Raw genomic sequence first — 25,827 nt, 5'->3', positions numbered from 1 at the left:
TAATGTAAAATCAACTGGACTGGAGGAACGTTCCCCTCATGCACAAAAACTGAAAAAGTCTTTCCTGATGTGTCCCCTTTAAAAAGAGACAAAGCCAGTCCAGTCAGACATCATCAGACGTCTCCTTTCGGCCTCCCAATACTCCAATAGAAGAGTTTCACTCTCTGTTTTGGTTTCACAACAAAGCTGTTTGTTTTTTTTACTTTCTGTTGACCCTGACCAACTGGCGACCCATAATGCCTCACTTCACTCGCTCCTCTTCTCCCGCTTCTAAAAGGCTGAAACCCTCCGAGTCTCTTTTCAACCCTTTACTTCCTATGTGCACAAACAACAACAACAACAACAACAACAACACGGCTTTATGTACACACAGAAAAACACGATCCAATTATGATGCTGCCACATCCGAGGCTGAGCTGTGTGATTCACGGCTGCAGAGCTGCTGCACACAGTTTCAGCAGCAACACAGACGGGACACATCTGAACATGGGAATGCAATTAGTTCTGCAGGTATTTGTTCATAAATCGAAGTATTGGACCTGATGATGGCGCTACGATGAAAAGTCTGAGGAAGTTATTGCAATTCATCCTGAGGGGAACATGAATGTCGGAAATCATTTCAAAAACAGATGATGCTGCTTATTGTTGCATCTGGTAAAGGTGGTTCTCACTTTAACTAATATCTAGACTGCAGATTAGCAGAAAGGGAAAATAATATTCATAACTATGTTTTCATTAGTTTATAATCTAAACTAAGAATCATTAGCTTAGAACGAGTCCTTCATATTTACATAAGGAGCAGGTCGTCTTCACGGAGTCCACCATGTTGCACCGCCATTGTTTCTACGGTAGCCCAGAACGGACAAATCAAACACACCGGCTCTAGAGAGAGACTTTCACGTTTCTAGGTTACCTGAAAGCCACCGTGGTTCTCCGACACGCTAGGAAAGGGAGGAGTGAGCGGAGCGGTCTGCAACCTCACCACTAGATGTCACTGAAACCCGACACATTGCTCCTTTAAGTACGATTCAAGTACGTCAAAATTGTACAGAAGTACAGTGCTTGATTAAATGTACTTAGTAACATTTCCCCACTCTATATTTATCCTGTGCATGGGCTAAATGAGGAGTTAAATAAGTTTCATATGAATGTATTATCTATTTTAATCTCCGCTTTAATAATTATATTGATATTGTGTGTTTTTATTTTGTGTTTATCGTGACGCAGTAAGGTGCTACATAAAATATATTTTACTTATGTCTTACCTCAGTTGATCTTGACATATAATTATCTACCTCCAAATAATTGCGTGTGTCACGCGACTACGAATGTGAATATTTGAAGTTTTGAAATGTGTCACAATGCTCTTTAGCATCCTACTATTATTAGTATTCATGGCGTTGATGAGATGAAGTTTTCATACCTTCAACGTTCTCTCTTCAACGATTCAAAGCCTCCCTGTGTGCTTCACGGCATTAACTGCCTGTTTTTATGCACATATTGAGCATATTAAACAGTTCCCTTCTGTTTATTCTGAGTAAGGTGATTATCTGTCGGTTGTTTACAGCTTGTTCTGCTGTGGAATTAAAACGTCTATTTAAAGCTGCTTTAAAGAATTTAATCATTAATTTGGCAACAAGTGTAGGTGGAGGTTTATTTGAACTCCAGTAATCAGCACCACAAATGATTTCCCCCGTGGTGAAGGAGGGCTAATCTTCCTCTGTAGGAAACTCCTCCTCCTCCTCCTCCTCCTCCTCCTCAGTCACACCTGATGTGTGGATTCTCCTTCAGGTTTAACTTCACCTCACATCTCTTAACTGTCTTCACTCTTTAAAGCAGGCATCATGAGATTCAGAGATGGAGCCATTGTGTTCACAGAAAACCAAAAGTCGTGTTCGGCATGAAGACCATGCCGCCGTGACGGGATCTCCCCAACTCGTCTTTGACGCTGACCTTAGCTTTGATGTGAAGGGAAAGATAATTGCACCGTCCTGTTTCACCCGTTTCCTACTTTTAGTTCCTCTAACCTTCACAACTTGCTTTGTTCCTGCCTGAATAAAAATTCCTTCATGAAATTAAAATTTCAACAGGTGCTTTAATGTTTTAGATCCAGAACCAATCAGTAACTTTCTGATTTTTTCTGTAGTGCCTCTGGAAAAGCCTGCCAGAGGCCGTTAAACAGCTTTTTGTACTCTTTTTACGGATTTGAATTGTGTTTTACCTGTTTTTTCTGTTTTAATCCGATTCCCTGGGTTTAAATTGTGTTTCGACTTGTTTCTATATTTTTACTTAAAGGGAATATAAAATGTATGTAACAAAGCACCGACAAAGTTCTTTCATTTGGGGATCTGGAGAAACTATGTGATTCAACAAGACAATCAGATTTGGCTCCTCATTCCATGTCACATGCAGGCTCATAATAACCCACTTGGACTTGAACTCAAAGACTTGGGACTTGACTTTGATTCTACCTCAGAGACATGACACTTGAATAGGACTCAACATCTAAGACTTGACGTGGACTTGTTCACTCAGAATTGAAACCTGACTTGGACTCTAGCTCAAAGACTTGAAACCTGACTTGGACTCTAGCTGAAATACTTTGAACTTGACTTGGACTCTAGCTCAAAGACTTGAGACTTGACTTGGACTCTAGCTCAAAGACTTGAAACCTGATTTGGACTCTAGCTCAAAGACTTTGGAATTGTCTTGGACTCTAGCTCAAAGACTTGGGACTTGATTAGGACTCAACATCTAAGACTTGACATGGACTTTTTCCATAAGAATTGAAACATGACTTGGACTCTAGCTGAAAGACTTTGGACCTGACTTGGACTCTAGCTCAAAGACTTGGGACTTGACTTGGACTCTAGCTCAAAGACTTGGGACTTGATTAGGACTCAACATCTAAGACTTGACATGGACTTTTTCCATAAGAATTGAAACATGACTTGGACTCTAGCTGAAAGACTTTGGACCTAACTTGGACTCTAGCTCAAAGACTTGGGACTTGACTCGGACTCTAGCTCAAAGACTTGGGACTTGACTTGGACTCTAGCTCAAAGACTTGGGACTTGACTTGGACTCTAGCTCAAAGACTTGAAACCTGACTTGGACTCTAGCTCAAAGACCTGAGACTTGACTTGGACTCCAGCTCAAAGACTTGACTTGCAAAAAATAACTTGTATATATTTTACATATCCAAGATCATGTCCTCTCTCCTTCATCCAACTGCTAACTGGATTTTTAGGTTTTCCACCATTTTTGTGTTGGTGAAGAGTCCAGAAGTTCTGACTCCGTCCTCTTGTTCTATCTGAGCTCAGGTCTGGTTTCACCCTCCATCTTTATTTAACAAAAACACAGAGCTTACATTTCAAATGTAGTCTTAGTATCACTTCCCTGATAACCTGGACATTACTGTTTGCTCTCTCCGTGTTCTCCTTGTGCTTCATTTGTGGCCTTAATGTCCTCTTTCCTAAAGGGTACTGTGATGCCATTTGTTTTTGTTGCTTCCTTTGCACTCCTTTCACTCCTTTATGTGCTATAAGTGTTATATCTAATCCCATCATTTCAATTCTATATCGTGTTCGCTGTATTTCCATCGTGTCTACGCTTCAAGCTGGTTGGCGATGAACCAGATCGGATCTAATAACAGCTCTCAAAGGTCTCTCACATCTTCAACCCATCTCCCCGGTATACACCGACAACCCATCACTGATTAAAATGTTGCCAACTACAGTAATATAATAACTCCTTCCCCCTTTAATTCCCACGTTTTACCCTTTCTTTTCTATTTTGGAGTTTGGGAGCCTAAAAACTTCTCTCAACTGCTGCTGCACAACTTCTACAGAAACTCCCACAACACACAGGAATCACATTGCTGCATCTATAATTATGGCAATTTTCTTTTAGATTTTCCTTCTGCTCCAGCGGTACAGTTCACCGGATCCTTATGAAAGCAACATTCCTCTTTCTTTCTGACTGATTTGTCCTCCATAACTTCATACCGTAGAATGTCTTTTCTTAGATTTAACCTGCCTCTTCTTAGCAACCATATTTGAGAAATTGGGAACCAATCGTTGGCCTTTTGTTGCCAGCAGAGGCAACCGTTTTTAAACATATAACTATCCTCTTCATCATTTTATCCAGTTAGACATTTGTGGGAGATTGTCATAATCTGTGGGTGAACACCTGAGTTATGTGCAACCGAATATACATATAATACGTTTTGCATTTGTGATATTTAAATATTGTTGTCACAGTCAGAACCAGAACCAGAAAATGCTGCGACGTGTGTCGCTGCGTTTACTAACTTGCGCTCAGTAATCTGTGTTTGAGAAAAGTATCCTCATTCAACGGTTCGTATGATATCTTAAGAAAAGTTGCTCCTCGTACTTTCCGCTCGTTACACGCATACACGGTCTTTTCAAAATAAACTTCCATCTTCACAGGAAACTCAGGTTAGGTTGAGGTAACTAAAACACTTAGTTAGGTTTAGGAAAAGATCGTCGTTTGGATTAAAATGACGACGGAAGACGCAAACAAATGTGCAAATTGATTCAACAGCTAAAGAACCAGATGAACCTGACTTTTAACTGATCAAGAAGTATTACTCAAAATATAAAGTGACCGAAAATGGCACCCACATTTTCAGTTGCGGCAACCACTTTTACAAAGTTAATGTTGAATCCTGTCCAAATCAAAGGAAAGCAACTAAACCTTTTAATGGAGCTTTGTTGTTAAGCTGAAAAACTTGCCACCGGGTACATATCAATCCCATCCCCCAAATCTCTATTTTCAAGACTTTTACCATCTGTCTCTTCGACATGCACAAGATGCCACATCAAGCCAGATCGTTTCATATCGATCAGTTTAACTTCCTCCACTTCATTCTCAATCCATCTTGCCACAGTGTGTTTTTTCTGCTCCACATCCAGCCACTTTTTATCAAACCCCAAATCTTCATCCCCACCACGTCGGTTTCTTTCTCCTAATCACTGACTCGATGAATCCACTCTCTCTCTTTCTCAACATCTATTACTTCTGCATCTGTTCAATGTGTCTCCACAGCTTTCAAACGACTTATTGTTCAGATTAGTGTCGTTCTTAACTTCCACTTCTTTAAATCCCAGATTCTTTAAGTCTGATTGTCATACCCTCCAACGTTCTTCTCAAATTACTCAGACGCTCTAATTCCTGAATTTAGCTGCCGTGTTCATGCATTTATAACATGTTGCTTTTTTAAGCGTCTACGTGATGTCTGACGTCTCCTAAACTGAAGGAAAATTGAATTTTTAAGGGTACAATATCATCTTTAATGGACCATTAAGATCAATCCTTTAAGCTCAGGTTGCCTCAGGTACAGCATAGTAAACAGGCAACTGTTACATACCACCAACACCAGCACATTGGTTCCCCAAAAGACTAACAAATACTCATTCAATGACTGGGTTTACATGCACGCTCATATTCCACTATTATTCTGAATATGACAATAAACTGAATTTGATATTGCTCATGTAAACATCATATACCGTTTGGATATTCTGAATTAGGCCTTATTCCGAATGGAACATTTTCCGATGAAGACATATACCGATATTATTTGGGTTTTAGGAACATTCTCTAGTCATTGTAAACAGCTCATTCTGAATATGAGTCTCAACAGGTTTTTTTACGGCACTTTGCAACAAACACTTTCCTGTTTACGGCCAGATCTGAGCGTCGAACACAAACCAACAAATAGTTTGCAAAGCTGGAGTAGAGATGCATGCCCCTCAAAAAAAGCCCACATTTCTGGAGTGGAAGGAGAGACATACCTACTTTTAAACATCATGGAGGACTTGGATATGAACGGGTTTTTGGATATGCGCAAGAAGGTGGTTGAAGGAACGAAAGAGGGAGGCTGAGTTTACACGGTCCAACGAGTGCTTCCCCTGTGGAACACTTTGAAAGACGCAAAGAAGCAAAATGGTACAACCGGCTGCTGCCATTCTTGGCCGTCAAACACAGCCAAGAATGGCGTCAACGTGGGATTCATTGGTGATGAGGGGTCGTTTTACGTCAATCGGAATATGGACGGCTGCATGTAAACCGCAATATTTTCATCACAGTTTATTAGGAATATTTTCTTTTTTCGGAATAAGAGCAAATAGGAATATTTGGTGCATGTAAAATTAGTCAGTGTTAAGGTTCTATTTATCACCGCCCATGAATGATTACAGTTTGTACAATTAAATATGATCATAATAAAAACCTCCTACATGCAAACCAAAACTCTTCCAACTTAAAGCAGGAAAACAGATGGCTCTTTTGATTCAGAGAAAAACAAACCTGCAGAGGAAGTTTGAGTTGTAACTCAGTTTGAGTGTTCTACTTTAAAACTGAATTATTCAGCTTAAGATAACGTATAGAGACCAAAGAATGATGTGAACTTAATGAGTGATGTATGATGTTTGATGTGTTAAAAGTAGACTTTGAGAAGGAGGCAGGAGGTAATATAAAACTTCAAACTGCACCGTTTTCATCATGAATTGTGTATTATGTTGATCCAGATTGCCAGACGTTTAATTGTCATTCAGCTGCTCCAGATGGAGTTGGTTACCTGCTGTGTCTGTTCACGAGGTTAGAAGTCTAAATGAGTCTGTATTGATCGTTGCCCGGCAGCCATTCTCACCCACGTTATCAGTCTGTGAGCGACGGGCTGAATCCTCTGAGAGCGCCACAGATAAATAATCCTGAATCAGACGCGACAGAAGATCCACTTCAAGACAAACGTCCACACATTGCGATTGATTTTAGTTTTTTTTACATTTTCACACAGTTTTGATTTTGAGGCTTCGCTTCTACCTTTTGTGATGTCATTAGTTTCGCTGTTAAAAACCTGCACCCACTCCAACGTACGGTGTGCTAACAAGGGTCACGTATAAGGCGTATAAATAGCGAAACACATTCACGAACCGCATTTTAAGGTTTTTTGCGTCTTATGCTACGTCGTTAACTTTTAGTTTTAGGCAACAAAACTACTTAGTTAGGGTTTCAAAAAAAACATCATGGTTTGGCTTAAAACACGTAGGTAAACTACGTCAAATCAGAATGAAAAAACCCAAAATCTAAACTAGACTTTTGGTTCCACATGGGACACGATCACCGGTGTCCTGGGTCAAAGTTGTCTCATCCTCCCTCCCGCTCACCATAAGTAGTCTTTCTGGTTATTTATTTACAATTGCTCGGAGTTTAGCATATTTTATACGGATGTTGCATTCAGTACGGACTAAATGTTGTGAAATGACACGTTGGCGTCTTATCTGATGCCATTTGGAGAGATCAGGCGTCCCCCAAGGCTCAATCATAGGTCCTCTTCTAATCTCTTGTGTGCTCCCACTGCGCAAAGTATTCAATACGTGTCTATAATAATACAAGGAGATCCTCACAATCTTTTTAAAATAGTGTATTTATTCCTACAGACTGGTTGTATCGCTGCTGAATCATCAAAAACGGAATCCACATTTTAAACACACACACACACACACACACACACACACACACACACACACATACACACACACACACACACACGTACGTAGCTACCAGACTGTAATACTGTAATATGATGGAGAGTTAAGTAATCGAGGGAAAACATGGTGTGTGTGCTTTAAGAGTCCTTATCTGTGCTTTAGTAAAGGTGTGTGTCTTTGCTTGTGTGTGTGTGTGTGTGTGTGTGTGTGTGTGTGTGTGTGTGTGATTGGCAGCGTGAGCCACAGAAAGGTCTGACGGTGCACATAAGTTTGGGTCTCTGTCTCGTTCTGTAGACGTGTTATCTGTTTCTTGGATCACCTCTGAGGCAGCTCATTGATCCACTGCAGGAAAAAAAAAAGAGCAGCAGAGTCAATCCTTTTATTTCTGTTCCTTTATCTGACAGGACGTTAACCCATCGCATGAAATAGGAATCATTTAGGAGTTCGGCCGACCACGCCACAATTAAAGCAAGTCTTGACATTAAAGTCTACAGGTAGATTTCCATTGGATGCAGAGGTGAAATTGATTGTATAAAGATCACAGACTTGTATATAAGTAGAGACGCCATATATACGGCTCTGGTAGCAGCAGCGACCTGTCAATCGCAGTAAGCCCCGCCCCTAAAGCATACCTTGCTTTATGGTCTGTTTGACTCCTGGCTGGAAATCAGCGCTCTATAACAGAAGTCTAAAAGTAGAGAGGTAGAAGTCATTAAAAGTGTGCAGCTCTTTGCTGTCGTGTGAGTGTCTACAGACTCTGCAGACTACAGAGGGGGGGGGAAGAAAATAGTTATGTCATCGCTGTCTGGCTGCACAATGCTTCCTGACACCAGCCTGTCAGACAGCGAGCAGGGAGGTGGTGTCTGCGCTCTATAATCTGTTTGTCCTAGTTCCCCACCCCCCGCGGTGAGCTGCTGTCGACTTCTGCAGCACAGCGCTGACCTCCAAACCTGCATATTCCATACATATCTAATCATTACTTTCACATCTCTGTAGATCCGTTGACGGTTGTATGTTTGTGTTGACGTCTCATACATATTTCAGTGTCCTCTGCATGTTCGCTGCATTAATAATGCATATTTGCAATTTTCATCACCTCCATCTGTGCGTTTTATAACGAGACGCACGCATGCCGGTTGTTTCTTTACATACTTAACCTCAATCCCAATTACAACGGTTATTTAAACGTTTCTTTTTGTTATTTGTATGATAGAATAACACAGGGTGGTTGTTGGATGCCAGTCACTTCAAATATATTTGGAACTCAAACTGTACAAACTATAATAAATGTCAACACAACAAAGACGACAGAGGCTCACTCGGTGTGTGTGAACCTTACGCAAGTGACGTAGAACATTGAAGCGACAGTTATTGACAGTTACGTGTTGTAATAATTAGTACAATGAGTTAATGGCTAGCGGGAGGAGTAGTGTACGAACACAGGAGCTTGACTTTAATTGAAACGCTCGTTACGTCACGTTCGTTAAGACAGTCCGCTCAGGGCGGTTGTTAAATATTTACGGTTGTTACGTTTTTTACACTCGTTACATTATTATTTTAACAAACAGCAATTATAATAATAATAACAAGTTTATTTGTACTTTTTTTTTTTTTTTTAAATCTCAAAATTCTTACCTCTGAATAAAAAAACACCAGTTTAGTTAAATTTTCTCAAGAGAAAAACAACAACAACTCAAAATGCCACTCCGGGTTTAAACCACCAACTCAACCGAAAACCAAAGAAACGGCACAAAAATAAAACCAGGAAACAACTCAGAAGAAAAACAGTCTGTTTGCAATCCAAGTAATAAATCTACAGACTTGAATCAACGCAAAACATTCACTGAAAACTACACAACACAGTGGGAGAGTCTCCACCGCCTTCAGACGTCTATTAAGACTCCGTGATATCGACTGTGGGAGGTGGACTCAAACGGTCGATGAGGCAGTTTGTGATGATGAGATTGCTGATAATTGAAGGTGTGCTCAATGCAGTTATTGACGTCTAGATTGTCTGATCCTGATTTCAGAGGTCGGCAGGTCTCCGGCTCTCCACCAAAAGACCAACACATCACCAGACCGGTCTGCCCCAGTACTCAGACAGAGACCGGACTGGTAGTGACACTCAAACTAAGCACTCTCGACAAACGAGGCTGCTGCTGAGTTTCCAATTCATTACAAATGTCATTTATATTCATTTTGGACGGAGAAAGGTTAAAGAAAGCTGCACTAATTTGTCAATTATAATGAAAATTCTTAATTAAAAGCCGGTACCCTACTGCTTTATAGAGCGGTGCAAGTCCACGACGCCGGTCTGCAAATATTTCAAAATAAAAGCTTTGCGTTAACGTATGAGAAGTTAACAGGAAGTTTTGAGTTAGAAATTGAAAAAAAATGTCATGTCTGTGACATGTTTTAAAGATACAGATGTAAAGTGTGACCGGGACGTCGGTCTACTCGTTATTGCCCAAAACACACATTTGTCTTTCGCCCTGTGAATCTCTCAGAAACGTGGTTTTCTTGGCAATATTTAGTAATTTATGTGTTATTTTGTCCATATTTGTTCTTCTGCAGCAACAACCTAGTTTCACCACGAGTACCATTACATTTGTAGAAGGAAAAGATCCATTTACTCATTCATTATCACTCCCAGGACGCATCGTTTGAAAGTATGTCAAGTGAGACGTGTTGTGGGTGTTCTCTTTCAATGAGTTTTGTTGTGATGTTTTTTTTGTTCCTTTTAATCTGAGATGATGGTTCTCCTACGGGAGGATCTCAGCTTGTTGCAGATGAATCAATTTGTCCACCAGAGAGCACGGAGAGGTGGATATTTACACTGTGAAATAGTATTTGAGGAACATATCTGGGTCACAGTTCTTTTAAAAAAAAAAAAAAATCTAAGGGGTCTGTATGAAGATCGTAAAAAATCAAAACAACACAAAACACATCATTGCTCCAGGTCAGGCCTTTGTTCTCATCCATTCCTCCACAGTCTTGTCTGTTTCCAGAGTTGATATAAAAATAAAGAAAAATATATTTAATTGTGCTTTCTTTCTTAGGTCAGAAAGTCACAGACCGCGGCAAATAGGTAGCTAACGTTAGCATTGATTCACTCTGACGTTAGCGCTGATTCACTCGGTAACGTTAGCGCTGATTCACTCGGTAACGTTAGCGCTGATTTTTCCTGAGGAGAAAATGAAACGCAAAACAAGAAATCAAAACAGAAAATTGCTGAATTAAATGCCAAACTTCCAAAAATAACAAGTATTTTTCGACCAGCCGGTGAAGGATGCACTAATCTACCAGAAGAGACAGGTATTGTACTGTTTGCTATAGCTAACATTACCACGTAGCTAACGTTATACTTTGACAGCCTTGTATATATATGGGGGGGGGGGGCTCTCAGGGTTATTCTGCGGGGGGGGCCTCACGTGTTTCCATTACGGTACTGTTCCTCCATCCAATAGACTTCAGAACAATCACACCGATGTCATGCGAGTTGTGGTTCTAAAGGGTTTATAGCTTTGAAATCTTTAAGATGAACGTCGTTAGATCCTCTGCAGTTTGGATGTTCCTGCTTACTGTTTATGGGATCGAAGACCTTTAGGAGAATTGGTAGAAGAATATAGTGTTTGTGCATTTTGTTGCCTCATCAACTGATTACAATCTGCCGCGACACCAACGACAGAAACACAGAAAGGCGAGACGAAGACTGGACCGACTCCATCCCTCATCCTTCTCTCGGCTGCAGCTCTGGCTCGAGGCGATCCCCTCTCTCCTGCAGCCGACGGATCATTAGCTCTCTGCGTGAACGCCGGAGCTCTCCCAGGACTCCGCCGTCACCTCTCCGGCTTCTTGCGATGTGGCGTCCCCGGCGCTGAGGTGGTTAAAAAAAAAAAAAAGTGAAAGAAGGGCCACAAGGTAAAGGGGATAAATACGCCCGCTGCCCCGCCGGACAATAACTGCATTTCTTTTTCTCGACCGTAAATACCTCTGGAAGAGGAATCGATACGAGGAGGACCTGATGACGCGCGTGTGTGTGTGTGTGTATGTGTGTGTGTGTGTGTGTGTGTGTGTGTGTGTGTGTGTGTGCCGTTTCTCCCTTCGGTGCCTATTATGGAGGATTCGTGTTCAGGAACCGCTGTGAAGCTCTGCAGACCCCCATCGACCCAGACATCCATCTGGAGCATGAAAGTGATTTTCACTTCTCTTTGGAGTCTCCATCCTCCTCTTCCTCCTCTTCATCGTCTTTTCTTCTTCTTCTTCTTCTTTCTCTTGACCGGATTTGATTCCCCCCCCCCCCCCAAGAACATAAATTTGGTGTTTACTTTTATGGGTGCGAGTCTCTTCACGAGCGATAACTCCTGTTTGTTCACACTGGAGATAGTTTAAGGTGCTCCAGCTTCTCCACAGGAAGCCGTTCAGAAGCATCTGTTCTCCAGGAGGAGACACATTCACATCATGGTTGTTTTAAAGACGTGCTTTGCAGCATAAATGCAACATCTGCAGCTCATTAGGCTGCCGACAGATGTTTCCGTGGCTTAAATTTAACGCGACGACCTTTTGTAATCTCTACTTCTCTAATTCTAAATGCAGGTTAAGTCGATCTCACAGCGCAGCGGGTTCGTGGCCCGATCGACATCTTAACGACGCGAGGCGGTGGTGCTCGTGGGAAATACTACCGCTGTTGTCCACATGGGGGCGCCAAAAATCAACACAAAATGCATTCAAGCGAGCACTTAAACTGCATCCTCCTGCATCAAATCTTTCTGAAAGTGTGTCCTCAGCCGAAACGTTGAAATGAGACAAAAACAAATCTAACTGGAATTCAGCGCGCTAGCATGCTCACCATGCTAACGTGCTAACGTGCTGCTGTTCATCGGGTATAATGTTCACTACATTCACCATCTTTACGGAAACTGTTTGTTTAAACCCGCAGAACAGGAGAAATAAAGAACCGTCAAAGTATATATTTATAAATCACGGCATCTGCTAACTGAAGAAACACATTTAATTCAGCCAATATGTCTGAACACAAACATCTGCTTGTAGAAACCAACAGGTTTATGAAACTCTTTATGACTCTCAGCGCGTAGTTAAAGTATCATACAATACTAACAGGGTCACAGTGGACAACGTATAGAAAGAGAAGTGATGGGAGCAGACACACACACACATCAGTGGACAGAGGTTTCTCCTTTACTTCACCTTCCTCCTCCCTCCTCTCTCCTTCGCCTTCCTCTCTTTTATCTCCTGCAGGCTGATTCCTGAAAACCTCTTCTGTCTCCGTCTGTCTCTCCCCTCCAAGTCATTGATCCACTGAGACTGACCCATTACTGCATCGGGGCTGCACACTGAGAGGAGGGGGGGAGGAGGAGAGGGGGGGGGGGGGGGGGGGGGGGACGAGAAGAAGTGAGAGAGAGAGGAGAAAGAGAGAGAGAGAGAGAGAGAGAGAGAGAGAGAGAGAGGAGAAAGAGAGTGAGAGAAAGAAAGGAGAGAGAGAAAAAGAGAAAGAGAGAAAGAGAGTGAGAGAGAAGAGAGAGAGAGAAAGAGAGTGAGAGAGAGAAGAGAGAGAGAGAAAGAGAGTGAGAGAGAGAGAGACAGAAAGAGAGACAAGAAAGAGAGTGAGAGAAAGGAGGGAGAGAGAGAGAAAGAGACAGAGAGAGAGAAAGTGAGAGAGAGGAGCTGGAGGGATGCTGCAGAGGAGAGGAGAGTGATGAGGATGGAGGACAGGATTAATAAAGTTGAAGGACATCTGGACCATAAATAAAAAAATAAAATGCTATCTTTTAAACGCAGCTATTAAAGTTTAAATCCCCCCATCCGGAGGGGAGAATACTCAACTTCTGAGGCTATTTCCGCTTTTAATAACTGTCCCCCCGGTCTCGACGATGCTATGTCCTCAGGACATCGTGGACATCCTACTGAGGAGTTCAAACTGAAAAATGGGCCCAAAAAAAAAAGAAAAAGAGAGAAACCCTGCTGGAGCGTTTATGTTCCACTTTCTGTCACAGGGAAGAGAAAGAGTCCGTTTTGACAGACAGAAGCGGTGCAGCGGGCGTCTGCAGATCACACTTGTTGCAGAGGAGACACACAAACCTGCTGCTGTTGTTGCGGCGCTGGCTTTTATTTTGAAAGGGAGAGCTGGCAGTGAAAGGGACGTGTGAGTTCATTCAATTTTAGAGCGGAGAAGTCATCTCTCCGTAGTTTTGGGTTTATCATCGACGTATGATATGTTACACAACAGTTACTTCTCATTTTTTGGGGTGTTTTTCTACGAAAGCCAGAAATACAAGTCAATTTCCGCTCGTTCTTTCGTCTTCATGGGAAACAACTTAGTTAAGTTTAGGCAACAAAACCACTCGGTCAGTTTGAGGAAAAGATCATCGTTTGGGTTAAAATAACTCCTGTTTGTTCACACTGGAGATAGTTTAAGGTGGATTACTCTCAACAGCTTCTCCACGGGAAGCATCTGTTCTCCAGGAGGAGACACTTTTACATTATGGTTGTTTTAAAGACATGCTTTGCAGCATAAATACAACATCTGCAGCTCATTAAGCATCAGATGTTTCATGGCGTAAATTGAAAGTGACAACCTTTCGTAACCTCTACTTCTCCGTTGTCTCGTATTCTAAATGTCGGTTAAGTCGATCTCACGGCACAGCTGTCTGACGGTGTTCAATGATCTTAAAACAATGACAATGTTTATGTATCATCCTCGTTCAGTTATCAGAACTAAACCTAGACAACAAAACTACGTAGTTAGGTTCAGGAAAAGATGGTGAACAAACTTTAGAGAATAACAAAGAAAATGATTGAAGCTGCAGGAGTTCTCTAAAGAATGACATAGTGTCACTGTTGTGGTGCTTTTAAAACAATGAAAAGAAGTTGACTTTGCAGTTACTGTGGCTGATATCTGGGACACACAAGATCAACTCGGAGTCGGCTTCACACTGACAGCTTTTACAAAGGACGCAGGTTTGGGGTCAGAAGTTGGAGGAGAGGAATAAAACCAGGAAGTTTATGAAACTATTTCTCAACCAACTCTGCAAAAGATGCATTGTGATGAAATCGGTTCTTGTCCCTTCCACAATAACAAAAGAATAGCATGTAGTCAGTTCTATTTATGGTTTATTCCTAATAAAACACAATAACATTTATCTGATTATCTTTTTATATTATGCTATACATTGAAGGAGATTTCTTTTACCCTTAATTTGCTGACTAAAAGTATCATCTGGTCTGGAAAAAGTAGTTCTGTTGCCTAAATCTAACTTCACACCATCAACAATCGAAACTTACAATTTTTTTGTTTTTTTTAAATTTTTTGCAAATAAATTTGCATTTTCTTTAACATTAACGTCACTTCTTCTTTCTTTGTCGATCGACATTTGTTAAAAATAATTTTCATCAATTCAAAGGCAGGTGGCACTGCTTGTTTTTGCAACTTGAATTCTGACATTTATCTGATTATCTTCATACGCTATGCTCTACATTGAAGGAGATTTCTTTTTCCCTTAATTTACTGTGGGAGTGGACTAAAAATATGTTCTCATTAAAGGAAAAAGGCCAAGTGGACGAGTTGCCAGGGAACAGAGTTTTTCCACAGAGATGGTTAGTAATTAGTAACTGTTCTGGAGCTATTTCACTGGTTTAGTTAGAGGTGGCTGAAGGACATTTCAACAATAGATGGTGAGAGGTGTTATGCATGTCTTAGAACCAACAATTACAAAGTCCAAACTTTAAATATCTTTGTTTGCCTATCTGGTGTTCTGCAACACAGTTTGTATCTCTGATCAGAAATGTGCTGCAGGAAAGAAGTTTGTTATCACCACAAAAACAGCCGCGTTAAAAAGACAAATAAAACCGCAGCATTTTGGCCAAAGAGACGCCAACCTTCACGAGACGGCTGATATTGACTAATTGAACTTGTAAACTTCTCGCCGGATTATTTTCATGACCGATCTTGAGGGCTGCAGCTTCTGACTCGGATGTTTCGGTCCGAGACTTTTCCAGCGTCTGATGGTCAATTATGTTCCGCTATCGAACGAATCAATTATGAAAGGGTTCCACGGCGAGAGCTCACAATGACCGTGAATGACAACGACAAAGACACACACACAATCATACAGGCAATCACGCACTAAGTAAAACACAATTGTAGAGAATTGCTTCAAATCCAACACGACTAATTGGACTTTGTTGTGTTTTACTTGTGTTTCAGATTAAGTTCAAGATTCATATCGCAAACCAAAGTTATTACAATTCATCCTGAAGGGAAACATGAACGCCTGAACCACATTTCACCACAATCCATCCAATAGTTGTTGAGATTGTTCAGTGTGAACCAAAGTGGAGAGACACTGAGAGACAGTACCATCCATAGAGAACCCTCGACGTTGTAAGCATTAAAGCAAAGTACAACTTCCAGCCACTGGCCAACGCAGATTTACATTTTAAAGCCTCTTCAGTCCAGTTGGGGCAAATTGTCCACTATGATACAAAACACTACAGTAGATATTCACACGTGTAACGCTTGTTCAGGTGCGTCTGTCTCGAGCGGCTGCCTGAAGTTCAGGAGAAAACAGGAAGACGTGTTTATGATGGTGATGAATAAAAGATGATGATAAAAAGCAAATACCATCTTCATGTAAACACTGACTAGATGAGTGAATGAGGATCGAGGAACCAACCAACCGTGACGTGTTTGAGGGGTGATGTCAGGTGTGTAAACAGCTTGGAGGCGGCTCCGATTCTTGGCTCACACAATACAGGAAACATAAAAAAGCAATTATATCTTCTCCACAGGGAGAAGTTGTATGTTTGCATGCTTAACAATGAGGCTGAACTTCCTCTGTCTCATCATCCTCCTCTATGTTTGATTCCGTTTGTATGACGGGTCGGGCACGGTGCCTAATTTGTAAATCAGGAATTATCGGTGGGTCGGATGGAAGAAACAAAATAAGTCACAGAACGCATGAAATCCACAACACACAGGGCGCTGCTACTCTGAAACTAAACAACAACATCTACATGACAATAGAGTTGAGAAAACATATGCACATAACGATGGGAATTACAATTGACCGTACTCATTTCACCGCACAGCACAAACTAGCCGTGTGGCTTACAGCAGGCTGGTTTCAACAAGCATTCGTAACAGAAGCTACAAAAAAAGAATCAGCTGTAATTCGAAGACATCCCACAAAATTTGTACGTTATCCACGTAACCATGAACTAGGAAGTATAAAGAATGCTAAAGCACAAACATGGTGGGCGGGAGTGGAGGTGGATGGGTCCAACAAACACAGACCTTTCAACCAGGAGACCGATGTTTGTTCCCTGTGTGAAACCAGAAGTCAACGTTGATATCAGTGTCACTTGCATACTTCAGTGACGGCAGTCCGTGGTTATTGTAATTTAAACGACAATTTTTTCCTGAACCTAACTAAGTATTTCCCGATCTTTTCCTGAACCTAACTAAGTATTTCCCGATCTTTTCCTGAACTGTTAAGGATACGTTGCTTACAGTAATATAGTACATACAGTGGATACATTAGGGCTGGACAAGAATATTATGTAGGACGGCACTGCCCAGAGACATCTGCTCCGTTGGTAATTAGGGTTTAACCAACTGCGCTACGAAACCTTTTAAAAGCTGCAGATTGTTGATGCGAGTTAGTGACGCATATCTGCTCTCAGATACTCATTTCTCTTTTCATCTTATTGCTACACCAATCCATCACACGATCTGAAAGCGTCGCGCTGATATCATACAGTCGGACACCAAGACTACATTCGACCATCTCACACAGTGTGACATGAGATAAACCAACACTTGTCGTCTAAAGGCGCCTTTAGAGTGAAGATGATACCGAGTGCAGTGTTGTCCCTGTTCTGTCTGGTGTGTTTAGGAGGATATCATTATAACCACAGCCATCCCTTAAATCATCACTTGCAGCTTACTGCCCTCAGGGCAAAAGGTACAGAGTCCTCTGTGCAAAGAAAACCTTTATAGAAAATAGTTTGTCCCCGTTGCTGTACAATATCTTCATCAGAAAGGACAGACACAGCATATACCTGTTTATTTAACCCTGACTCAGTCCTCACCACGAGAACCTGGTGCTCCTTTTTATAAAGCTTCTATTGTGTTTTTATGCACGTGTGTTTTAATTTGCACATGCAAACCACGCAAGGAGTTGACTACAAGGTATTTTCTTCTTGATCCGATGTGACATGTTGAGCTGTGATGAAGATTCACTTCACAGATGCGACTTAAACAGCTTTCCGTTCTTTTCTGCAGTCTGTCAACAAGCGCTGATGATATTTACTGCTTCTATACCGTCAAACTGGAAGCAGCTATGGTTTTATTCTTTACATAGGAATAGTGTTTTCAAATGTCTTACAGTAAAAAAACTTGAAACCCGTCCTCCGTACATGTAGCTGTAGACACAGAACGTGGATTAACTCAAACAGAGATCCGGCCCTCGAGCAATCCGCTGCACTCAAAAGATAATTTTCAAACTTGTGTTTCTTTTCTCCGTCGTTTATTTTTCTGCCCACTTTTGACAGGTACATCAAGGTTTTTCCGTGTTACTACCGGCAAGACGTATTAATCTCAGGGGGGGGGAATGAAACGACTGTTTCATTTGAAATGGATGGATTTCAGGGGCCCGTCTGTGCCGCAGCATTTCAGACGCTGGTGAGGACGGAAATTGGTGGCCAGCTGGGATCGAGGTGGTAATCACTTATGTCTTGACATCCTTCTATTTTCATTTTTTTTTTTTTTTTTACTCCCCTCAGTTTTCTTCCAGAAGGTTGAACTTGTTTGTACAAATTGGTTTTCACTATCATTACTAGCAAATACACAATAAATACCAGTGAGCAGCCTGTTCAATATGTCATGAAGGAAAGGTGGCTGAGTGGTTGAGGGGAGCAGTGCTGTGATGGACTACCGGACCCAAGGGACTCATTTGTACAAAGAGAGGGAAAAATTACAATACGCAGGAAAGAACACAAAACTGTTGTGCAGATAAGCCCGCCTATTAGCAAGGAAAGAAACCTCTGCAGGGATGTCTGTGTACACACTGAGGGGAGGCCAGGAGGCAACCTCGGATTCTGTCGAGTGAAGCCGATGCGAAAGTGTCTAAAAACCTGCATTCTCTCTAGTGTCCACCAGGGGGCGACTCCTCTGGTTGTATAGAAGTCTAGTCTAAAATTACTCTACTTCTCTCTTGATTTATTCCCTCAGTAAACATTGTAAACATGAGTTTATGGTCTCAATCTCTAGTTTACAGTCTTCTTCAATACAGCATGATGTTCATTTAGTACATTATGCTCCATTTAGAGTCAAACACACCATAAAGCAGGGGATGCTTTAGGGGTGGGGCTACACAGTGATTGACAGGTCTCTACCAGAGACGTATACGGCGTCTCTACGTCACTCCTCACTGGTTGCAAAAAAACAACAACTTGGCGATGGCCTTAATTCAAGATGGCGACGGCGAAATTGACAAACTCAAGGCTTCATAACGGCAGTCCACAAACCAATGGATGACTTCACGATGACTACGTTCTATTCTTATATACAGTCTATGGCTCTGCAGCGTTCCAAAAGTTGAAAGAAAATGTTATACTGTTCATAGCGAGTTCACCGTGTCCTTTCGAATTTTAGGTTCTGTTAGTCTTGAGCTCCACCCGGTACGTACGGTAACTGTAGAACTGTAGAGAAGTCACTTTTTCAAATATTTAGCATCAACTTGGTCCTGAAATATCGGTTCTTGTGACATCCCTTCATTCATCATCATTACCTTGTGTTACATGACAGGCCGATTCCGCTACCAGAGCCGTATACGGCGTCACTACGTCACTTCTGTTCATCAGATGCGTTAAAAACAACATGGCGACGGCCGTAATCCAAAATGCCGATGGTGATATCACCGAACTCGAGGCTTCAAAATGTCAGTCCTCCAATGGGTGACGCCACGATGACTATGTCCACTTGGCGGAGGTCCGGTCTTACCAGCGTTTGGTCGTGAAATCAATGAATCACATCCCTTGTATTGGATTGGCCTCCATGTGTCTCCGTGAAGTCGTCGGCTGGATGTCAGTCAGCGAAGCGGCTGTAGATGGAAGCTGCAGTCAGTGAGAGTCTGTCACAACTTTAACTCTGAACAGTCTGTTCTTCTGATTAACCCCCGTCACTCCACAGCTGGAGGTAACATCAGGTCCTGTGGGCTTCCTGCTCCTGTCAGGTTTTGTTTATCCGATAGTAAAGTCTGTGTGTGTGTGTGTGTGTGTGTGTGTGTGTTTGTGTGTTTGTGTGTTATCGTCGCTGACTGGACCCATCTGTCTCTGAGGACCTGACAGCTGGGAGTCCTGTGAAGTACAGACACACAGACAGGTTGTAGTGAGGAATGCAGTGTTTGGTGAACAGTCTGCTCACCAAATGTTTTAACGCTGACTGGGAATGTATAGTTTTGGGAATAAACCAAAGCACTGGACACTTTTAAATGTTGACCTGATGGTGGTGCTAGATGAAAAGACAGAGGACCACCAAAGTTATTACAGTTCATCCTCAGGGGAACATGACTAACTAAACAGTAGTTTAGATGTTTCAGTCTGGACCAAAGTGGTGGACCAACAGACCTCCATAAGGGTCCTCATGAATTAGTATATAGACAATACTTATGTAAAAGATAACTCTCCAGACTTTTTAGATAAGGATTATGAAACTTTAAACTATGAAATTGGAAGAGCTTTAATATTACGTTTTTTAGCTTCGTGAAATAAATAATTTTTTCTGGTGGTGACAGACCGTAAAGTTTGAGCTGTGAGTTAAATCAGTAAATGTATGAATAACGTTTGCGTGAAAACAACAAATTCACTAGTTTCCAAAACCAGCTGACCTTAGTATCACATGTGGCCACAAACATGGAAGTCCTGCAGATTGAATTAATGGTGGAAGAATAAAAGTCTGAGTGGTGAGTATTTCAGTCCTGAATACTTTAGTTTTTTTGTGGGGAATTTGTTTGAGAGTATTTAATTTGTGATTATTTTGGTTGTCAGATTTTTGTTTGTGAGAAATCCTTTTTATATAATTTTGTTTTTCTATTCATTTTGTGAGTATGTTGTTTTTGGAGTATTTTGTTTCTGAGCATTTTCTTTGAGTATTTTGTTTGTAAGTATTTCATTTTGTGAGTATTTTGTTTGTGAGTATTTTCTTTGTTGGTATTTTGTGAGTATTTTGTTTATCAGTATGTGGTTGTGAGTATTTTGCTAGTATTTTGTGAGTATTTAGTTTATCAGTATTTAGTTGTGAGTATTTTATTAGTCAGTATTTTGTTAGTCAGTATTTGGTTGTGGGTGTTTTATGAGTATTTTGTCAGTATTTTGTTAGTCAGTATTTGGTTGTGGGTGTTTTATGAGTATTTTGTCAGTATTTTGTTAGTCAGTATTTGGTTGCGGGTGTCGGGCTCTACCTGACAGTTTGGATGAAAGAATGAACTGGGGTTACATTTTGATTGAATTCTCTTCAGTGAAAAGGTCGGATTCCTTTTCCTTTGAGGTTTGGTTCAGCAGCTCTCACGGTCGCTCCTCAGAGTGTTTTTGTCAAAACACAACACTCTTTCAGGCTGAGCCAACATGTGAGGACATGTTGGACACAAAAACATTCAGCCTTGTAGAGACCTCAGGGACAGATTTACTCAGAATATCTTGCCGTTCTTTTTATTGAATTTGGAGCCACAAACTGGAAGTATTTACCTCCTGATTTACTACGACAGCAGCTCATCACTCAGCTGAAGGACGGACCCATTCTGAGATCCAGTGGTCTTCAACTACATCTAAGGAAATACTCCAAACAGTACAAAACCAGCCGCTGACGAAGTAAAACGTTTAATAAATTGTATAATTCAAAATTTTGAGGAGGCCGATTAGCCATGTTCGCCAACATTTGCCTGTTAGCCATGTTCAGCTAACATTAACAGTAAATCCGTCTGTCTTTTCTCTAAATACTGGAGGAAGAAGCATCCAGTTCAACGGCATCCTGAAGTCTGGAAGTTATTATTTCGGGGTGTAACAATGCACAGGGGTCACGGTTTCCCAGAGAGTTTGGAGCAGCGCAAAAGAAACCAAGCTATATAACCAAAGGTTATTCTTAGCTAAAGGTTATTATCGTTGTGCTGATCTCATGTAGCATGTTGCTAACGGCGTATGGTTAAATCCTTTTGGACCCTAGACCGATTTTTAGGCCCTCAGCTCGAAAATAGCATACCCATACGATAATGAGTGTAGTGTTGCAACTGTAAGGGCTATTTTAATACTTTTGGTATTAAAATAACCCTAACACTTGTGAGATGTGTTGATATGTGTAAATATCAGTATATATGTTACTGGTTAAGAGTAAATTAAGATGGCACACAGCACAAATTGAAAATTCAAATTTTCGACTGGAAAAAAAAGCAATTTCAGGATATTTCTTTATTAGAAATCATGTAGGTCCAAGCTTTCCAGCTCTCCCAGATCATAGAACTATATGTTGAGGGTCTCTAAACAAAGTTTTTTTGATATAGTGAAGCTTTATCTAGTACATCTTGATCTAGTACGGAGAGGTCAAACGAGGTCAACCAAAATGTAATTTTGTTCCAGCTGTTTCATTGTAATTTTATATACTATATAATTATATATTTCACTTCCTTTATCACTATAGTGTTCAATCTATCCATATGCAGCAGTTTGGCATCATGTTGAGAGCCTGGATCCTCTCTGAGACTGTTAATGTTTGTCATCCATGGGATTTTATCGTCTGAATTCCAGTTTTGTTTTCTTCCAGTGCCTTACAGCCACAGTGAAGGGCCAATTTGACCCAATAAACGTTCCATAGACTCGTCACAGCCTGCTCTGTTGAAACAACCTAACGTGACTTTGAATGATAGAATCCGTTAGCCAATCAGAAAATAAAAACTACCCGAGTGTCAAATTTCTCAAATCCGATTAGCTGAGTATAACCCCGCCCCTTCCGCTAGCAGGGACACGAGGCACACGACGGCAACGCCAGCTTTGAATTCAAACAGAGGGGCGTCCGATGAACAGATAGATAGTAAACATGAATGGATTAATTTATTTTTTTTGCTGCAGAACATCTCATGATGATGGCTTTGTTTTGTAAGTAAAACTGCGAGGCTGTATCGTAGCGGAATGTGAAAAAAATGGCTGCGACCGTCTGGTCGCTAGCGATCTCCTGAGCTAACGGGTGTTAGCATTGAATTCATTTTTAAAAACGTTATTGGCATAAATGTGGCGAGTGGGACTGCCTAGGGGGCGCTATATTGATTGTGTTACTTGGTATTATACGTAGCTTTGTCATATGTTGTGTTTGGAGTGTGTACAAACAGCTGAGATGACTTTGTAGCGCAGGAGCTGCAGTTTGAGCAGGTATGCAGCATCATTATATTTGTTACTGATAAGTGCACGTTATGAGGGGATTCGTTTTTGGATGCATGCGTTGCCGCCGCCGGTGGGGGCGCTCGGGTCAAATTGGTTAAAGGTTCCTGGGCTGAACGCGCTTGTGAACTTTAGTTCCGCACGACGTGCATATATTGTTATCCCGTGAATTTTGTAGACTACGTTCTGGCAGTCGCCATCTTGACCAGTGATCAGAAGTTAGCATAATATTTGGACTGTGGAGGGGCGACGCTGTTGGCTCTGGTAGAGAACCGTCAATCACAATGTAGCCCCGCCCTAAAGCATACCCTGCTTTATGTAATATAATGTAATATATAAGAAGTGAACGAAGTCATCGATCTCCGCCCCTTACATGACATCATCTGAGACAAAGAGGAAACAGTTTGTTCCTGTTCAGTTCTCAGTGAGAAGAGACTCACCGACAGACAGACGGTAAGATTTACCTTCATTACAAAGCTGTGACTTCAACTGAGGACAGTTACAGGTGGAAGTACTAGAGTACTGCGGTACTTCAACCTTCTTCTGACTTTATATGAAAATGTTCATCATGCAGATACAATGAGGTAAAACCTGTTAACCAGTGAGCTGTAGAGGTGTGGTAGGTGTTTGATGAATGAAACACACCTCTGTGTTACAGGAAAAGTGTTTATCAGAGGAGTGACAAAGCTCCACCCCTCACCTGACTCACCTGAGACAAACAGTTTGTGATTCTTCCTCACTAAAGAGAGACACAGACTGAAAGAGAGACGATCAGATCCACCTTCAGACCAAACTAACAACTTCCTCTGAGTGAGTTCAGCTACAGGAGAGAAAAGAGGAAAACTACAACACTGCTGCTTCAACCTGCTGACGCTCCACACACTGAATGTGAGTTTGACTAAAAACAGAGAAGTTGGTAGAGGAGGAGGGGAGCCATGACTGATGTACTTTCTGTGTTTTCAGCTTCACTCAGAGACAAAATGGCTTCCAGATCAGAGGAGGAGCTCTGCTGTCCGGTCTGTCATGAAGTCTTTAGAGATCCTGTTGTTCTGTCATGTAGCCACAGCTTCTGTAAAGACTGTCTGAAGAGCTGGTGGAGAGAGAAACCAACTCAGGAGTGTCCAGTTTGTAGGACAATATCTTCTAGTAAACGTCCACCTTGTAACCTGGTGTTAAAGAACCTGTGTGATTCCTTCTTACTGGAGAGAGATCAGAGAGCTTCAGAGCCTCTCTGCAGTCTGCACTCTGAGAAACTCAAACTCTTCTGTCTGGACCATCAGCAGCCAGTGTGTGTCGTCTGCAGAGATTCAGAGAAACACAGCGACCACAGATTCAGACCCATTGATGAAGCTGCTCCACAACACAAGAAGAACCTTCAGGAAACTCTGGAGCCCTTAAAGGAGAAGTTAAAGGTTTTTGAAGAAGTTAAAGTGAAGTCTGATCAAACAGCAGAACACATGAAGGTCCAGGCCCGACGCACAGAGAGGCTGATTAAGGAGCAGTTTAAGAAGCTTCACCAGTTTCTAGAGGAGGAAGAGGAGGCCAGAATGGCTGCACTGAGGGAGGAAGAGGAGCAGAAGAGTCAGATGATGAAGGAGAAGATGGAGGCTCTGAGCAGAGAGATAGCAGCTCTTTCAGACACAGTCAGAGCCACAGAGGACGAGCTGAGAGCTGAAGACGTCTCATTCCTGAACAACTACAAGGCTGCAGTGGAAAGAGTCCAGCAGTGCCCCCTGCTGGAGGATCCACAGCTGCTCTCAGGAGCTCTGATAGACGAGGCCAAACACCTGGGCAACCTGACCTTTAACATCTGGAACAAGATGAAGAACATGGTCTCCTACACTCCTGTGATTCTGGACCCAAACACTGCTCGTTCAGACCTCATCCTGTCTGAAGATCTGACCAGTGTGAGAGCAGGACAGAGACAGAAGCTTCCTGATAATCCAGAGAGGTTTGATGAACTCTGGTCTGTTCTGGGCTCTGAGGGATTTAACTCAGGAACTCACAGCTGGGATGTCGAGGTAGGAGACAGTGCATTCTGGTTACTGGGTGTGTTAGCAGAGTCTGTCCAGAGGAAGGGAATCATATGGTCTGGATTATGGAGGATAATATTCAATCAAGATAAATACTCAGCACAGTCACCATCAGGTCCACTCTCTGTTCTCAAAGTGCAGAAGAAGCTCCAGAGGATCAGAGTGAATCTGGACTGGAACAGAGGAAAGCTGTCGTTCTCTGATCCCGATACTAACACACACATACACACCTTCAAACACACTTTCACTGAGAGGATGTTTCCATTCATTACCACTGTAGCTAAAGTGAAGATCTCACCACTGAAGGTCTGTGTAACAGTGAAACAGAGCAGTTAGAGATGAAGAGGATGATCATATTTACGATGTTGTTTATTCCTTAAAAGGGAAAAGTCCCTGAATTGAACCTGTTAAGCTGAACCTGTCCTCCTGGTGTCTCATTACTTAAGACATGTTGAGTTTTCTTTCACTTATTGTTTGTTTCCATTTTATTTTTGTTTTTAATTAGTTCAACAATTTTCTTTTTGTTTCTATTGTAAACCTTTTTATATGTAAACATTTTTCACTTAGTTTCTGATCTTTATGTTTTTGTTCTTTTATTATTTTTTTTAAATTGTTTGATTTTAAATTGTTCATTTTTTACGAATAAAAATACGTCATCTGCAGCTCTCTGTATGCTGTCTTTGTCTTTGACGGCAGCGTTTTGGGATTTTGTTAAAATGATTGAATCATCTATCGGCTAAATCTGTAATTCATAGAGAAACATAAATCATTATATTACAGTATAAAATGACACAGTTGTTCATTTAAGTTTGTTAAATTGTTTTAAACTTAGT

General features: G+C 41.5%; 1 protein-coding gene across 2 annotated transcripts; it reads left to right on the top strand.

The window, feature by feature from the left end:
* The first annotated feature begins 23,398 nt into the window (after nt 1–23,398).
* On the top strand, nt 23,399–25,434 carry LOC137880669 (nuclear factor 7, brain-like). Of its 2 annotated transcripts, none has more exons than XM_068722165.1 (2): nt 23,399–23,414; nt 23,925–25,434. In XM_068722165.1, the coding sequence occupies exon 2, from the start codon at nt 23,942–23,944 to the stop codon at nt 25,328–25,330; it is 1,389 nt and encodes a 462-aa protein (XP_068578266.1). In that variant the 5' UTR covers nt 23,399–23,414; nt 23,925–23,941; the 3' UTR covers nt 25,331–25,434. The 2 variants fall into 2 exon arrangements, with proteins under 2 accessions (XP_068578266.1, XP_068578265.1); XM_068722164.1 differs by lacking the exon at nt 23,399–23,414 and adding an exon at nt 23,748–23,849.
* Nucleotides 25,435–25,827: the final 393 nt, after the last annotated feature.

Source organism: Cebidichthys violaceus, unplaced genomic scaffold (assembly GCF_023349555.1).
Source record: "Cebidichthys violaceus isolate CVI_PGR_0920_01 unplaced genomic scaffold, fCebVio1.0.p SCAF_29, whole genome shotgun sequence".
In the NCBI taxonomy this organism is placed as follows: domain Eukaryota; kingdom Metazoa; phylum Chordata; class Actinopteri; order Perciformes; family Stichaeidae; genus Cebidichthys; species Cebidichthys violaceus.
Note: the sequence above shows the minus strand (reverse complement) of the source record. Positions and strands in the feature narration are given on the sequence as shown.

What these genes read in the sequence shown, in the direction of transcription:
- LOC137880669 (XM_068722165.1), top strand. Translation starts at nt 23,942, where the DNA reads ATGGCTTCCAGATCAGAGGAGGAGCTCTGCTGTCCGGTCTGTCATGAA.